Here is an 18,133-nt window from a genome sequence, read left to right on the forward strand (position 1 = left end):
GGACTTGCTGGGGGCGGGGTGGGGGCTAATAAACTGGAACGGAAGCAGAGCCCGTGGCCTGGGCAGCGTCTGTTTGGGACTCGCCGGGGTGGGGACGAGGGCGGAGACGTTAAGACAGGGTACCATTCACATCCGGAGGGGCTGCAGGTCTAAGGTGGCTGACTCCCCGACTACCTCAAGCCTGGGGCGGGATGTGGGACCGTGGTAGGCCCCTGGCTCCCCCCATTAGGCCTCGGGACAGGCCGTGATCCGGTCCCTGAGGTGGCTCCAGCTCCCTTCCCGGCTCCTTCCTGTCCAAGACAATGGGGCAGGAAGCAGGTGTTGGGGGCCTAGAACCCACTCAGCGGCCTCCCCCGAGGCTGGAAGGGGCATAACAGCGCCCTCCTGTGGCCCACGCAGGAGCGCTGTGGGCCCCCATCAGGAGGAAGACGATAATCCTTTTGGCTTGCACCCAACAGCACTCTATTCCTCCTCTCAGTCCTGGAGACGAGGCAGAGCAGATGTAACCTCATTCGTCAGATAAGACAACTGGTCCAGAAATATCAAATAATTCGTCCAAACTCATGCAGTTAAGTCCATAGAGCTGAGACCGGAGCCTAGGGCTTCTGGTTCCAAATGTTCTCCCTTTCGCTTCTGGGTTCAATGAGACCAGGCCAGAACTTCAAGGCTTTTATTCCATTTTGGCAGGTTTGTATAAAAATACTCTCTGTAGGAAAATAAATAGCAGCTGCCTTCGTTGTGGAGGCTTGGATTCCCTGGAGCTAAATTCTCCTCAGAGCTGGGGGGCTGCAGGTCAGCTCATCACAGAAGCCTCTGGCACTCTCCTACCACTCAGGAGAGGCCAGCAGAATGCCCTGGTTCAATCACTTGGTGCTGCTGGCAGTGTGGGGTTGGGTGAGTTAGTGTTCTAGGCTGGTAGGGTATCACCTTCGGTCAAAGTAGGATTGGGTGGATCACAGGAAGAGGGTGATGAAGACTATAGGTGTGGTCTGGAGGGACTTAGGGCTCTAGAGGAACTCTAGAGATCTACAAAGTCCTTTTTGGTCGCCAGGAGTTCCCTTGCACAAATGGGAAATATTTTGTTTCTGATTTGTGCAAATTGTGCTAGAGAAGCCAGCTCTGGAAAAACAGTGGGCAGCTTTGGTGGCCCCAAGCTAGCTCTACTAGGAGGCAAAATACGTTCAGTCTCATCTGGAGGGATGGAGAAGAGCCTGCTGGGGATGGGCATGGGATATGGTCCAGACCAGCTGGACCAATGGGTGGGGAGACATTGGCTAGAGTGGCACCCGCGGGTAGGGGGGCTGGGGTGCCTCATAAGGCAAGGAGGGTAGGGGAGCCGAGAGGGTCAGAGGATGGGTCCCCGCTGCTGCTGCTACTCCTGCGATGGGCTGAGGAGCAGGGCTCAGGGGTGCTGGGGTAGGTGAAGACGGGACTAGGGGTGAAAGGAGTCAGGGAGGGTGTGGTCATGAGCGTCGGGGTGTGCAATGCTTCGGGTTCAAGCACAGACCCCGAGGAAAGAGAGATACAAGGTACAGGGCGGGAGGGGGCTGGTGGGCTGCTGGTGCCGCTGGTACCGCCCGTGCCGCCAGTGTCGCTCTCCGTGGCCCCTTCCGGGATTTTGCAGATGGGGCGGTGGGCTTCAAGGACCAGCTCCAGGCGCTCCTTCTGCTTCTGCAGCTCCTCAATCTCTCGTTGCAGACTGGATTTCTCGTCCTCCAGTTTGTCAGTCTCCTGTGGAGTGTTAGGAGAGGAGTTAGAAGATGAGGGCTGAATACCGTGTAGACTCCGGAGCTGGTGGTAGTTGGGGGGTGGGGGTGGGTCTCCAGCGAGTCTGGACTACAACTCCCATGAGCCCTTGGGAGAAAATGGGCTCGACTCCCATCAGGCCCGGGAGCATCTTAGAAGGAGGTTGTCCGCCGAAGCTTTAACTCTCCTCTGCTTTGCTGGGAGTGAGACGCGCTGTAACTAATTTTTAATCGCTTTTTCCTCGTGGTTTTCTCGGAAGGACTGCTCCTCCGACGGGAGCCTGGGGGAAGGGGACTTCGTATACGGCCGCCCTCTGGGGCCTCGCAGGCCCAGGGGAGCCGCGCCCCTCTGAGGTTCGGTGGACCAGGGCCTGGACACCCTCCGCACCGGCCGGTGCTCACCGCCTGCAGGAAGTCGGTCAGTTCCTTCCTCCGGTTCCTGCACTTGGCCGCGGCCAGCTTATTCCGCTCACGCCTCACTCGACGGCGCTCCTCCTCCTCCGGGCTGATCTGGACGGGTAGAGGGAGTAGTGAGGTAGACCCTGGGCCCTGGTTGCCCGGCATTGGCCTTGTGCGGTGGCCCAGTGCGAGGACCCTGGCGGAGGGCGTGACAGAGCCCTGTGCTTCAGGGATCACACTCCACCGCGACCGGTTCCCCGCACTCACGCTTTAATAAGATTGGATTAATCAGATTTCCCTCTCACCCAGCTTTTGCCTCCTCTGATTCCTCTCTCAGAATGCCCCCCACACACACACTCCACAAACCTCAACCCCCCCCCCCCATCATCTCTCAGGACTCAACCGAGATGGGCTCTTCCAGGAAGCTTTCTCTCATTGCCCAGCCAGAAGTGGCCTTTCTTACTCTGAACCCCTGGGGCCCAGCCACTCCTTCTCGAAGGACGCTCATTCTTTTCGATCTCTTGATAACCAAGTGTCCTCTTCCCCAGAGGTTGTGAGCGCTAGGAGGGGTTAATGAGTGTTGCCACTGAGTAAGTTATTTTTTTATTAGGAACCTATTACATGCTGGCTAAGAGCTTTACACAGATTCTTAACCCAGCTTTCCATGTAAGGAACTGAAGCTGGGAGAGGATGAATAACTCGTTTATGGTCCCAGAGCAGAAATTAAAATCCACTCACTCTATTCAACATTGAGAGGCCTGCTGACGGAGACCACCTCCCCCAAAAGAACCCCACTTAGAGCTCACAGCCCCAGTCTAGGAGTCCCAGAAACAAAGAGCCCCCCTCAGGACAGGGCTGAAGAAGTCCAGCAGTCAGTCTGTGGGGCTCACAGCATGGTCCTCTTCTCCAGTTGGTCATAAAGACCTGTCTAACTGCACATCTTCCCAAGATCCTGACCTCTTTCCTCATCTTCTACCCTGCTGTCAGGACAAGCTCCTTAATGGGCCAGCCTCACTCCATTACAGTCACATATACCAAAATGAAGGAAGAGCCACTCCCTTAAAGACCCTCTATCTCTTATTTATTTTGGTAAGGACTTTTTTTTTTTTTTTTTTTTTTTTTTAGCACTGTGAAAGCAGGAGCCCTGGTTGGGGAGCCAAGAGTTCCCAGCTCACTGTGGTTCGAACCTCTTTTAGGTCTGGATGAGATAGTGTGGCTTGATGGTAGGATCTCACTTTAGAATTGGAAAGACCTGTTTCATTGCTCACTACTTGGGTGATCTGGGCAAGTGACTACCTCTGTGTGCCTTCATTTCCCAGCTGTAAAATGGAGAAAACCAGAGTGCATTCCCCAGAGGCTTTTTGTAAAGATTATATGAGATAGGGAAACTTAGACCTAGAGAGTAGCTGCAGGGAACCCTCCCCTTTCTGTTCTCTCCCCAGCTACATAGACAGTACACACTCACCATCACCATACATGTCAGCAGGTGGGGACCCGCTACCGTCCACCCACCTTTCCACATGTACACCTTACATGTTCTCACCTCCACCTCCAGTCTTGCTCCTGCCATCCCCTCTACTTGGAATGTCTTTTCCTTCATCTCTATCTATGCAAATCCTACTCATCCTTCTGGGCTAATATACCTCCAGCTCCAGAAAGCTCTCCCTGATCTAGAAGCAACCCTCTGGATCACCCCAGGGACTCCTGTTACTTTCTGTCTTGGCCAGAAGTCACCAGTGGCCCTACCCCCACCACATCCCCCTTTTCTAACCCTGTGTTCTTTTGGCCAAGAACTTGTCATCTGCACCTCAGCACCCCCGTGGGCATCAGAACCAGTGTGATGCCTCTGCTACTTACCTGTTCACAGGGTCGGCGACGCACCCCTGGATGTGGCCCTAGGGCCCGGATGACTCCTGGCCGGGGCTGCGGGGGGCTGTACTGGGGGTAGGCCAGAGGCCTGGGGTAACTGCTGGGTCCCAGGAAGTGAGGCTGCACCATCCACTGTAGCTCCTGGCTGCCACTCACAGCGTGGATGCTCGGCACGGGGTGGAACTTCTGAGGGTCAAGAAATGGAGAGCCAAGGGTGAGGTCTGTGTAGACTGAGGGCTTCCCCTGGACAGAAGCCACACTGCCATCCACCCTCAATGCAGCTGCTGGTTCCCAGAGACACCTTGACAGAGACACTGACCTGGTGACAAATCCCTGCTTATGAGCTGTGTGACTTTGGGCAAGCCTCATAACCTTGCTGTGCCTTCATCTCCCTATCAGAACTAATACTTCTAAAGTACGAATTCCAGGCACTGTCCCAACCATTTTACAAATACTGACTCATCTAATTTGCCCAACAGTGTCTTCATTTTCAGACAGGAAAGAAGTTGTCCGTAGACACATAGCCAGTAAGTGGGAAGTGGAGTCTGGGCCCAGGCATACTCCTGTACTCTGCCTGAATCCCATCTGCACAAAGAGGAGAATCCCAGCTCCTATCTCCGAGGCTGGCCATGAGAATCCGGTGAGAGAGTGTGTGTGACAGGGCCTGGTGAGCGGCTGGTGTCCAGTGCACAGGTGCCCTGGGTGTGGGCTGTCCCAGTGAGCTCTTAGCTCAGCCACTTACTGCCTATGACTCTGGGTAGGTTATTTAACCTCGATGTGCCTCAGTTTCCTTGTTTTTAATATTGTCATAGGTGAGGATTATGGCATTTCATTGATGCTAAGAGATGCCCTTTAGTAGCTCTGAAATCACAGTTCACTTGGCAACTTTAGAAACATTTAGTGGCACAAAATAATGGGTTTTCAAATCAATGAATTATTAGATTCTGTGAAATACAGTTAAGGAGGTAGAAACCTCCCCAAACCATGCGGGCTGCACTGCATGCACTCCATGTATTACCTGCCAAGATGTTCTTTCCTCTAGAAATCTGAAGGGGTTGAGATGGGGATTCAGTGTTGGGGAGGAGAACTGGGTTCAAGCCTTGGGGCTGGGCCCTGGCTCCCAGGCCTCTGGGAAGCGCTCTGCAAGCCCAGGCAAGTCCAGACAGTGGTGTCCCTGCAGGCCCAGTGGCCCAGTGACCCCAGTTCCGGGACCTAGGCACCGCCGGCGGCATCTCCCGCTCCCGAGGTAGTCCGGGCCCGGGCCACTCCGGGCCAGGAAGGGAGGGGCGCCCCGGGTGAGTCAGCCACCGTGACTCGGCTGCTGTGACTCGGCGGAACGGGCGCCGCTCCTTCCCTCCCCTAGCGACACGTGCGCGCTGCCCCTCGACAGGAAATGGGCACCTGCAGCCACCCAAGTCCCCCCAACCTGCAGCGGGGCGCCGTTCGGTGCCGAGAGAGTCGGGGGCACGGGAGCTGCCCGCTGCCAAGAGCCCGCGCGTCCCGGCATCTCGCAGTCTCCACCGTCCCCGCCTGTAAAGGGGTCAAGAACCAGTCTCCCGGAGCCCACCAGGCTCCACTGCGCCAAGAAGGCGATATGTACTTGGCGACAGGGTAGAAAGGGACAGACAAACGGATACACAGACGGTCACAGACTGTGCTGAGGATTCCCAGTCTGTCGGGGCTAGCCTGTCGCTGGATCCCGCCTCCCTCCTATATGGGGACTTCTCGGCCTCAGCCCAGACCCCGGATCCCGGGAATTAAGTTCGCGTTGGATCAGACCCTCTCTGATCCTGTCGGAGCTGGGACTAATCCTGGACTAAGGGGCGCCCTTCTAACGCAGACAGGACAAAGAAATTAGTCGTGGACGGGAGGAAAGAAGGTAACAGAGACGGCGGGACAGATACACAGCAGACAGCGAAGGAAAAAGGGGCGAGCGAGAGGGGACGTTCGCAGATCTTTGTGCGCCCGCCGCGCGTTCCCCTGGGCTGTGGGGGAAATGTGCCTCTAGACGGTGGAGAATGGGCAGCATCCGCGGCCACGGCCACGGCCCCAGATCCAGTCCCTACTCCTGTTCCCGGACCCAATCCCAGAGTGTGCGGAGCCGACCGCAGCGTCCCAGCCGCTGTCCACCCGGGAACCCCAAGCGTCGGGTCCCTCTCACCTGCTGGCCTGAAGTGGGGGGCTGCGCCGGTCCGCCGTACGCACCGCCGGCCCCGGAGCTCGGTCCGGGTTCCCCAAAGTCTCGGAACATGCCCTGGCTGGCTGCTTTGTGGGGTCCGCGTCGCCGGCTTCGGTTCTGACTCACTTGCTCCTCGCCGAGTCTTTTCTTTTTATGAATGAAAAGTTCTCGGGCTGAACCACTTCGATTGGGAGGGGGGGGGAGCGGGCGATTTTCAACGGCGCTGGACACCTCAGGGCTCCACCTCCCCAGACGCGCCGCCTTTTGCCAGTCAGCCCTGAACTTGTCCACGCCTCCTACAGTCCGGGAGCCGCCTTTTCGTGGGGAAAGGGACTGACCTGGCGTCCCCCGCGGCAGCTGCGGGTCGGCCCCCTCTGACGTAGTTGCCCATACATGGTGCAATTTCCTCGCCTCGCCCAGGTGGAGCCGAGGATTCCCCCGCGGATTTACGCACCTGTAAGCTGCTGGGCGCCCCGCCCCACCCCGCTCGCGAGCCCAGGCTTTGGGCCCGCCTTCCCGCTGCCGGCCGCAGGCCCCGGAGCCCACTCACCGCCTGGGCTGGCCTCGGTTTTTGCATCCGTCAGATGGGACGAAGGAATCACGCCTTGCAGCGCGTGGGAGGTCGGAATGAAGAATGAGAAAGGGGTCTGGAAATAGTAAAGTGGGTTATAAATGTGACTGTGGTGGTTATTATTTTATTTACCGGGTGCTTACTTCATGCTAGGATCCGCGCTCTTGCTATCCGACGCTTCACACCTGCTGGCATCGTTTTAAGGTTCAGGTATACTAAAAAGTGGATAAATGATAAACCAGGCTTACCAAAAGGGTGGTATATTTTAAATGTTTACACTGAGCAAGTTAATGGTTTGAAGTACCCGCAAATACAAGGCAACATGATCGTGCTACTCATAGGATAATTTCAGAATTTATAACAAGTTTTAGTTCAGAGCCTCTATACGAGGTTAAGAGCCTGCAGAGTTTGCAGCGGGACACAGTTGTCTTGCGGTCTGATAAATGCCATCCTCTTTAAATACTGTCACCACTCTTTGGGGGCTCTGTGGCCACCAGCCTTATTTGGAGATTATGTCAAAGGTCTGTATGAATATGAGGCTGGGGCCAAATTTCAACAACCAAGGCCAACAACCCTGGGGAGTAGGTACCATTGTCATCCCCATTTTACAGATGGGGATACTAAGGCCAAGGGATGTTGAAATGAAGTGCCTTATATCACTAAGCGGGTGGCTGAAGCAGGTTCCCAAATCAGGGCTGTGGGAGCTCCAAGCCCACGCTCAGGCCAGATTGCCCAAAGCCCTCCCAGACACTTTTTCACAGGTGCAGGATGTCAGTGCTGAGAGGACCACCCCAAAGCTTCTCTGCTTCCTCCCACGCTGCAGATGGGAAAACTAAGGCGAGAGTAAGGGGCTGCCAGTGTCACACAGATACAGAAAGCGAGTTGGGCTCTCCTGCTTTCCACTGCTACCTCCATTTGGTCAGCTCCAGTTGTGTCCTCAGAGAAGGAAGAGTTCGGGGGAAGTAGGGCCCTGGGCTGCCCTCCTTGGGGACTGAAGCTAGGGGTCTGTGGGTGCACTCAGGATTCAGAGACAGAAGGCCAGCTTGGCCCTGGGCTTTCAGTCCCAGAGCTACAATTTTCTGTCTCTGTGACCTTGGGTGGGTCACCTTCCCTTTAAGTCCCAGTCCCGATGGGAATAATTGAGCCTCTTGCTGACCTCATGGGGTTGCTATAGGATGAAATGAGATCATAAATGTGAACGTGCTTTGTAAGCTAGAAAGTGCTGTGCACTCGGAAGCTGGTTGCCGGCTTGGTGCGTCTCCCTTGCCCTTGTTCTACCCAAAGCTTGTCGTTCTCTAAAAAGAAAAGAAACAACAGAGGTTTACCAGAATGAGAAATATAGAAGTGAGAGAGATAGAGGGAGAGAGAGATTCGAGGCAGTGTGATCCATGGAAAAGAACATGAATGCTGGAATCAGACAGCTCTGGGTTCTGGAGTTTGAACTCTGGTTAGGCTGCTCACCAGCTGTATACCGAGATGAGACACACAATCTCTCAGAGCCTCTGTGTCCTCCTCTGTCGAATGGACACATAATGATAACTACAGCTCAGGGTTGTTAGAGAATAGGAATAAAATAATATCACATGTTTAGCCCGGCATATAGTAAGAACTTGACAAATAACAAAAACAAATACACGTGTTAATAGAAAGCTCCAGAAGTGGGAGCCCTTGGAGTTCTGGTCACATGTTTAGGCAATCATGCAGCACACACACTAACTGATGTTTGAACTCTTTGGCTGAGCCCAAGTTGGATGGGTCAAGGTGACAAAGGCGGCCAGATGGTGGCACACGTGAGGGCTGACACAGGTCTGCTTTGACTGCAAACGTCCATCTGATCCAGAAACTACCACCCTGTCCCACTCCCCCAGCATCCTGGGGCAGTGACTGAGCAGGGGCTCAGGTCTCAAATCCCTGTGTGTGTGTGTGTGTGTGTGTGTGTGTGTGTGTGTGTGTGGTGTGTGATTACATGGTTCTGAAAGTCCCTTCCTGCTCTAACCGTTGGTGGAGCCACAAGGAGGTCCTTTCAGAGGCAGCACATTCCAAGCTCCTCAGTCACTAACTCCTGCTTCGCGGCTGCAGAAACGTTCCTGGCCCCTGACCTCACCCGCTCCCACTCAGGGAGGCCAGGCGAGATTCCCAAGGGGCCACTGTGATTGCAGGAGTCTGGGAGCCCAGAGGTCTGAGAAACCAGGGCACTGTCCCATGGCACCCTGTTTGAGCCTGGCTCAGTCTCTTCCCTCTCAGAGCCCCAGAGAATGTCCACCACTTGGGGCTGCTGTGAGGCAAAAGGAGGCGATGGGTGAGTGTGCTTGGCACCCAGCAAGTTCTATCAGTGCCCCCAGGATATTGGGATATTGTTTCATTTTCCATTCACTTTTTATTTTTTTTAAGATGTATTTATTTATTTGAAAGAGAGAGAGAGATTGGGGGGGCAGAGGGAGAGGGAGAGAAATCCTCAAGCTGACTTCCCACTGAGTGTGGAGCCTTAATCGGGCTCCATCCTGTGACCCTGAGATCATGACCTGAACTGAAATCAAGAGTTGGACGCTTAGCCCACTGAACCACCCAGGCACCCCTCCATTCACTTTTTAAATCGAAGTTTGTTTATTTTATAAATGCGGTTGAAATTTACACAACATACAATTAACCATTTTAAAGTGTAGACTTCAATAGAATTTTGTGCATTCATAATGTTGTACAATCACTTCTCTCTAGTTTTCAAAGTTCTTTTATTATCCCAGAAAATCATCCCATTCCCATGAAGAAATCACTCCCAATCCTAGGGGCGCCTGGGTGGCACAGCGGTTAAGCATCTGCCTTCGGCTCAGGGCGTGATCCTGGCGTTATGGGATCGAGCCCCACATCAGGCTCCTCCGCTATGAGCCTGCTTCTTCCTCTCCCACTCCCCCTGCTTATGTTCCCTCTCTCGCTGGCTGTCTCTATCTCTGTCGAATAAATAAATAAAATCTTGGAAAAAAAAAGGAAAAGAAATCACTCCCAATCCCATCTCCTGGGAACCACGAATCCTCTTTCTGGCTCTATGGATTTGCCTATTTTGTACATTTCGTATAAATGGAATCATACAATATGTGGTCTTCCGCTGCTGGTTTCACTTAGCATCACGTTTTCCAGGCTCTATAATGTTGTAGTGTGTATCAATATTCTGTTCTTTTTCCTGCTGAATAATATTCTATTGTATGGATATACCACCATTTATTCATATGCTGATGGGTATTTGAATGTTTCTCCTTTTGGGGTATGATGACTTAGGCTGCTATAGACCTTTGTGTGCAAGTTTTTGTGGACATATGTTTCATTTATCTTGGGTATGTACCTAAGAGTAGAATTGCTGGCTTACCTGGTAATTCTCTGACCTTGTGAAGAACTGCCAGACGGTTTTACAAAGTGGTTGTACCACTTTACATTCCTACTGGCAGCGTGTAAGGGTTCTAATTTGCCCAGATCCTTGCCAACATTTATGATTTCCGTTTTTGAAATGAAAAACATCCTAGAGGGTGTGACATGGTATCTCATTGTGTTTTAATTTGCATTTCCTTAATAACCAATCACGTTTCTTGATGAATATCTTTTCATGTGCTTTTTTGCTATTTATATGTATTTCAGGGACAAGTATCTATTCGAGTCCTTTGCCCATTTTTAATCTTTAAGTTGGCTCCATGCCCAACATGGAACTTGAACTTACAACTCTGAGATTAAGAGTCCCATGTTCTATTGACCGAGCCAGCCAGGCGCTCCTAATTGGGTTGCTTTTTTGTGGTTGTTGAATTATACAAGTTCTTCATATATTCTGGATATCCAACCCTTATCAAAAATATGATCTGCAGATATTTTCTCCCATTCTGTAGGTTGTCTTTTCACATTTTTCATAACGTCCTTCGATGCACAGAAGTTTTTAAAATGTTTATGAAGTCCAATTTCTGTTTTTTCTTTTGTTGCTCATTCTTCCAGTGTCAGAGCTATGAATCCATTACCAAATTTGGGCATTTACCCCTATGTTTTCTTCCAATTGTTTTATAATTTTGGTTCTTATATTTAGGTTCCTGGCTAAATTTGAGTTCAATATACATCTAGTGAAGTGTGCTCATCCAACATGTTACATGTATGTAAATCCGTGTAGCTACTGCCCTCATCACGATAGAGGACATTTCTAGCAACTCCCAAGCTCCTCGTGGCCCCCCTCAATCACCACTCCCCACCCACGGGTACCACTATTCTGACTTCTAGCATCATCGATGACTTTTGCCTGTTCTTGAGCTTCGTATAAATGGATGTGTCCTTTGGTGGCCGATTGCACTCATTTCTCCAGGTTAAGTGCCCAGGAGTGGAATTACTGGGTCACAGGGTACATGGACGTTTGCCTTTGATTTTCTCCAACAGTCCTTCTGAGTGGTTGTACCATTTTACCTGCCACCAGCAGTGGGTAAGGGTTCCGGCCGCCCCCCACCTGGTGAAGTTCACTTCAACCAACATTTCTTTCCCTTGGTCCTGGCCCCATCCTCCGTCTCCTGGACGCTCTCCACAGCTTCCAGCTCGGCTCCTTCCTCTCCGTTTCCCACCCGCAGCCTGAGGGAATCTTGTAAAATTCTGACCATTTCACTCTCAGACTTGGACCCTTCTGAGGTCTGGCACCTTTTGAGTTGCTACACAGGAGGACTGAGGCCTGGAAAGGAGTGGTGTGGGTGCCTCACATACCTGCTGTTCTTTTAGGTTGATTGTGGGGCTTGGAGGGCCGTGAGGATAATGCTTGGGGCTCATGCTCACTGAGCTCTTACGAATTGTTGAAAATAATTTATTTATTTAGTTAGTTAGTTGGTTATTTTTTAAAAGATTTTATTTATTTATTTGACGGAGAGAGAGACAGCCAGCGAGAGGGGGAACACAAGCAGGGGGAGTGGGAGAGGACGAAGCAGGCTCCCAGCGGAGCAGGGAGCCCAATGCAGGACTCGATCCCAGGGACCTGGGATCACGCCCTGAGCCGAAGGCAGACGCTTAACGACTGAGCCACCCAGGTGCCCCCTTAAAGTAATTTATTAATCCCCACAACAATCCTGTAGAGATAGATAATAATATTATACCCATTTTACAGATTAGGGAATGGCGGCCCAGAGAAATTAAGCAACTTGTGAAAAGCCGCACAGTGAGGAAATGGCAGAGCCGGGATTTGAACCTATGTGTCCATCTCCGGAGTCCGGGCTCTTCACTGCCTTGTTAGTCTGCCCGCTGAAACTGGCCAGAATCCTTAGCATGGCATTCCGGGCCCTTCCAGAGGTAGGCTGCCTGCCTAGGCTCTACCCACTTACTCTATGTGCCCCAGACTTGCTGCTGAACTGAGCCTCTCACCTTCGCATAGGCCGTTCCCTGGGCCCAGGATGCCCTTCCTCATCCCTCCCCAGCCTGGCCAATCCTCTCTCATCCTGTAGATCTCAGTTTCCCCACCACTTCCTCAGGAGGACTTCAATGAGTCCCTAACCTAGGTTAAATTCCTTGTCTGATATGGTCCCATAGCACTCCGCAGGATTACTTTTTTTTAACCTGCTCTGAAAAAATTTTAAATATTTTGTATTTAAAATATCTTAAATATTTTGTGTTTGGGGGATTTTATAGATATTATTTTAGGTTATTTTTTATTTTATTTTTTAAAGATTTTATTTATTTATTTGAGAGAGAGCGCGAGAGCAGGAGTGGGGGGAGGGGCCGAGGGAGCAGGAGAAGCAGACTCCCTCCTGAGCAGGGAGCCCAAGGAAGCAAGGAAGCTGATGTAGGCCAACGCCAGCGGATTTCAGGACCCCCGAGATCATGACCTGACCCGAAGGCAGACGCTCAACCGACTGAGCCACCCAGGTGCCCCTTAAATTATTTTAAAACATGATCTTTATTTTTTACTTTGTCTTCTATGTTTAAATTTTTCGTTGCATTTCTCTTTCAACTAGGTAATACATTTACATGCTTCCAGATCCAGAAGCCACACAGGGTACACGTTGAAAACTACACTCTGGTGGGACCACCTTCTCGTGTATCTTTTTACCCAGAAGGTAGCCTGCTTTGAGGCCTGTTTTCTCCTTGCTGTTTTGTTTTCTTGTATCTTGGAAATCCTTCCACCGAGTATTATGTAGATCTGCCCCATTAAAAAAAAAACAACCTGCTTCGCTGAACTATATTGTATATTCAATAACACGTATTGGTCAGTTGTTTGACCATTTTAGACACCTGTGTGAGCACCTTCTAGTCAAAATATAGAATGTCTCCCCCCCCCCCCCCGCCAAGTTCTTTCCTCCCTCTTTGCAGTCATTTGCTCCCCCCTCCCCCAGGACGTCACTTATCTTCGTTCTATTGCCACAGATCAGTTCGGTCTCTTCTTCGGGACTTTCACACCAGTGGAGGCCGCAGTGTGAGCTCCTGTGTGTCTGTCTTCTGTCCCTCACCACTGTGTCTGAGACTCATTCAGGTGCGTGGAGCAGTTCACTCCTTTTGATGGCTGAGTCCAATCCCATTGCACGCTGGACAGTTTTACATCCATTCTCCTGAGTTAACTGAATATAAAGTCGAATGGAGCCGGCTGTGGGGGAGGCAGGGATGATTAAAGACTTGGTCTTGGCCCCAGGGCAGTTACAGCAGCAGAGAGGTGATCAGACACTGAGGAAAACAGCCCTGGCAGTGGGTCGACAGTGCTGGGGGCAGGAGCTGGAGAGCACTGGGGCACCCCAGGAGCCCCCAGGAAGGAAGGATTCTTTCCCACTGGGGGAGGACAGGCTTTCTGGCAGAGGAGAATTTGAGGTTGGGGGAGCTATGCCTGGGGATGAAGTCGGTGAGCACAAGGGCCTGGGGGTGGAGAGAGGGGAGGCCTGGGGACGCTGAGGTCCAGAACATGTGGTGGAATGTGTGTTAGGCTGTGAGCTAGGAGGGTGGGCAGAGTGAGGCCTAAGCCAGGGTCCTTGAATGCCCCGCTGAGGAACTTGACTTGGGCTGGGAGACCAGGGGACTCCTGAGCGGTGTTTGAACAGGGAAGCGACCTGCGCCCAGTTCGCTGAGGCTGGAGTCTGGGGAAGAGGGGGCTGGAGTTCCTTGTGGGAAAGTCTTCTGGGCCCGGCCTCCAGGCTCTCAAGGTCAGCGGGACTCACGTGGTGGGCCCCGGGTGAGGAAGAGGATGAGGTACGAGGGGGGCGGGGGCTGCTGTTTCCAGGGCCAGGGTATCACTCTACCCGTTCCCCAGATGCCCCCTGAGCGTGCACGGGTGCCTGTCTCCCTGCTGTCCTTTGAGGCTCATGCCCCCCTGCTACGATGGCAGTCCTGTCCCCAGGAGGCAGATGAGGACTCTGAGGCTCCAGAGAAGGAAAGGGGCTGGATTAAGCGGGAGTCAGGGACAGAGCTACCATGTCCCCACTCTTGTCCTGGGGTTCCCTCCCCCACCAGCCACCTCTCCGGCCCAGGACATCCTGGAGAGCATCAAAGACAAGGTCCCAGCCGCCTGCATCTCTGATGGGTTCTTCAACCTCAGGCCGGTCCCTTTTCCTCTGGGAGCCTCAGTTTTCTCTTCTTGTAGGTGAGTGATCTACACACTGTGAGCCCTAAAACCAGAAGCTTCACCGGAGAGTCACCTGGGGGAGGGGCAGGGCAGACCCCCGGGTCCCTCACCCCTGCTCCAACCAGCACAGCTTAGGGAAGCAGCAGAGGATAACCACAAGAGTTCTGGAGTCAGGTGGCCTGGGTTGGGGTCCCAGCTCAGCCGCTTTCTGGCTGTGTGACCCGGGCCATTCTCTTAACTTCTCTATGCCTCAGTCTCCTCATCGTGAAAATAATATAATGATTGTACCTGCTTTTCAGGGTTGCTGGGGGAGTAAATGAGATAAGGTGTGGATGGCACTTAGCACAGGACTGGTTTCCTGCAGAAGGGCTCAGTAAGTGTTAGCATTTTCTTGCCATAAAGTTTTGTGCCATGTGGACCATTCCCTCTGCACAAAGGGCATCGAGGGTCCTGCTGTCAGTGCTCAGGACGGCTCTGCCAACTCAGCCTAGCCCCTTAGGTTTCTTGGAGCAGCTCTGGTTCCCTGCAGACCTAAGCCCAGGGCAGTGAGGCCCTGCACCCAGTTCTTGGGCTCTCCTCACTGTCCTGGACCTGAGGCTTACCCCCATCCCTGGGCTCCAGGGTGCCGCTCCTGCTCCGGGCCAGGGGGGGGATGAAATGCTTAACCTGGGATAAAGGGCTGGCAGGCCTAGGCTGGGCCAATAAACCACCCCACCCTCACCGGGAGGACCTCTGGGCACCCATGTAAACTGAGTCATGGGGGGCAAGGGGGTGAGTCATGCAGCCTGTGAGTGGGAGCCAGATGGGGCAGAACTTGCCTGTGGAGGGCCTTTGGCCATGCCTCATAAAGCCACAACTCTCAGGGCCCCTCCAACACCTGGTGGGCCCCAGCCCGCCGGGCCGAGGGGCAGGGGTCTGGGGGCTGGGCTCTCAGCATGCACACCAGCGCCTGTGTGTTCCCGCGTGAGTGTGTATGTTGGCAGCGGGGAGGGGAGCGAGGCTGGCAGACCGGAAGGGGAGGCTCTGGCTCCAGAGGAAAGGATGGGGGTTTGGAAAGGAGTCAAAGCCCTAAGAGAAGAAGATTTTGGCGGGAATGCTTCTCTGCCCTCTCCTGGCCTCTGGGGGTTTGGCTGATTTTTTCCCTCTGCGGGACAAGCTTTCTCTTTTTAGCCTGGGAGGAGCCAGGGCCAGTGGGTGACATGTCTCTCCTCTAGAGTTGCCAGGAGCCAGAGCTGCTCAGTGACCAGGGACACAGCTCCCTGCCACACACAGAGGTGTGTACGAGCACTTTGGGGAGTTGTGGAGGCTGCCAGAGTGTTTCTAGCCTTGACCATGGCCAAGTTACTTCACCTCTTCTGGCTGCAGTTCCCTCCTCAGTAAAACGAGGGCTGCGAGGACCTAAATGCAGTAACGCACGCAAACTGCTTGGAGGAGCGCCAGATGCAGACTAGGTCATGTGCCCGTTCGCTCTTACTATCTAAGCCCCAGCATCCTCAACTAAACAAATGGGTGAGGGGACGGGGCCAGAGGCACCTCGTGTCTGGCCATTGCTTTGGTTCCTGTCTCTGAGTTCATTCCCTGGGAAGATGCCCCCATGCCCGCCCCACTGCCTGACTCTGACCCTCTGTCCAGACCGGGGTTGGGGGGGTGGGGGGGGTTTCATGCCCTGCTGGAAAGCCAATAATCAAGGAAAAATGGGTTCAGTGGGTTTCTGGGCTGTGTGCCCTCAGGTTACCCCCTCAGTGTCTGGGGGCCCTCAGGTTACCCCCTCAGTGTCTGGGGGATGCGCGTCAGAGAAGTGGGGAGTTTCCCTCCCAGGATGAATCAGCTGTGTGACCCAAGCCTCGTCCCTGCCAGGGCCCCTCCCAGCGGGCGGGAGTGGGGTGCAGTTGCCTGGCTGGGAAAATCCCCAAAACCTCACCAAAGCCCTGGCTGAAACTTTCTCCCAGCTCAGCTGTTTCCTGTCTTCCCTGGCTCAGCCCCTAGCCCCATCTGAAATCAGGGGTCGGGTAGATATTCACCCCATTCCCTGGCCAGCCCCTCTCGAGCCTCCTTCCTGGGGTTTAGGGGTTCACAGGCCACGTGAGTGGGAGGGGGTAGATTGTGGGTGTGGGGTCTCTGTTCCCTGGCCGCAGTCATCTTTTTTTTTTTTTTTAAAGATTTTATTTATTTATTCGACAGAGATAGAGAGAGCCAGCGAGAGAGGGAACACAAGCAGGGGGAGTGGGAGAGGAAGAAGCAGGCTCATAGAGGAAGAGCCTGATGTGGGGCTCGATCCCAGAATGCCGGGATCACGCCCTGAGCCGAAGGCAGACGCTTAACCGCTGTGCCACCCAGGCGCCCCCGCAGTCATCTTTTATGTGGTTTTATAAAAGAGGGATGAGCATAGGGGCTTGTCCAAATTTACTTTGCCTAGGCCACCCTGGGCCTGGGTTGTTTCCTTACTCCAAACAGGGCAGACTCCTCTGCCAGCCTGAGGGGGTGAATCTTGGCGAGCCCCTGGCCTGGTAGGGAAGCATTCCTTACCATAGGCCTGGGAGAGCCTTCCTGCTCAGGTAGGCTTAGTCACTGTACTCTCTGGGTCTCAGTTTCTCCGTCAGTAAAATGGGAATCTGAGTCTTGGCCCAGTCTGTTCTCCCTGGCAGTTCTGGGACCCAAATTGTGTGTTTTACAAATCAGATCCTAAGTCCTTGCTGGGGCTTATTTATCTCTGCAGCCCCTCACTCCAACAGCACTTTCCTACTGTGGGGGCTTGACGATGCCGTCAGGCGCTCTGGGGTTGGATGACCCGGATTCAAATCTTGGCTCTGCCTCTTACGGCTTTGTAACCTGGACCCAATTATTGAACCTCTTTGGGCCTCAGTTTCCTCTTCTGCAAAATGGCAATAATAACAGAGCCAGGTGAGACTTCAATGATGGAGGGAAACACTTAGCACAGTGCCTGGCTTTTGTTATGAACGGAATGAGGAAACAGGCCTGGAGACAGAGAGTGACTTTCATTCAATCACTCATTTATTCAATAACGTTTATTTGGCACTTGTGCTAGGCCAGGTCCTATGCTGGACCCTGAAGACACCCTGTGAGATAAGTGGAGCCACTGTCCTTGCAGGGGGTCCCAGACACGCAGATGAGAGCCACAGTGTGGTGGGTGTTATGGGATCCTGGGGTGCGGATGAATGGGGAAGGAGAAATCTCTGGGAGAATGGGCTGGTAGGTGTGAGGGGTGTTCAGACAGGAAAACACGTGAGGGTCAGGCACACCAAATGGAGGTGACAGCATGAGCAAGGCACAAAAGTGAGAAAGGACAGCATGCATGCAAGGAAACACCAGGCAGCTCATACTTCTGGAACGAGAAGGGTAAAGCAGAGAGTGAAGGAGTCCAGAGGAACAGGCAGGGGCTGGATTCGGTTGGAAATTTGGATTCGGAGTTTAACTTATGGAGAGGTTGCTCTGGCCAAGCACTGTGCTAGGCTCTTGTGACAGGGCTGAGATTCAGACGTTCTTGCTTTCACTAAGCCCCACAGTCTGGGCATGTGTTTTAGGGACCAGCGGGAGACAGGCATCAGTTGAGCGATTACATAAGTAACCCCCTGATCCTTGCTGAATGACAGGTGTTCGAGCAGAAGGAACGGCCTGAGGCCCAGGGCTGCATGCCAAGGGGTGAAGGAAGTGCCAGTTGGTTCCAGTGGGGTGAGCACAGGCAGGAAGGGGCACCTGAGGGAAGCTGGGGCTTGGCAGGGGTCTAACTAAGGTCATGTCCGCCTCAGGAGAGTGGACTCTATATTGCAGGCTATGGGGAACCGTGGAAGGGCTTTGAGTAGAAGAGG

At 53.2% G+C, this 18,133-nt stretch overlaps 1 protein-coding gene across 1 annotated transcript; it reads right to left on the reverse strand.

Moving 5' to 3' along the window:
• Positions 1–39: 39 nt before the first annotated feature.
• Positions 40–6,359, reverse strand: FOSL1 (FOS like 1, AP-1 transcription factor subunit). The gene is made up of 4 exons (XM_045775896.2): positions 6,175–6,359; positions 4,002–4,199; positions 2,148–2,255; positions 40–1,731 (listed from the first exon to the last, which is right to left on the reverse strand). The coding sequence occupies exons 1-4, from the start codon at positions 6,262–6,264 to the stop codon at positions 1,312–1,314; spliced, it is 816 nt and encodes a 271-aa protein (XP_045631852.1). The 5' UTR covers positions 6,265–6,359; the 3' UTR covers positions 40–1,311.
• Between the last annotated feature and the right edge of the window lie 11,774 nt (positions 6,360–18,133).

The sequence above is a fragment of the Ursus americanus genome, chromosome 24 (assembly GCF_024610735.1).
Source record: "Ursus americanus isolate L20-20 chromosome 24, mUrsAme1.1.p, whole genome shotgun sequence".
NCBI lineage: Eukaryota > Metazoa > Chordata > Mammalia > Carnivora > Ursidae > Ursus > Ursus americanus.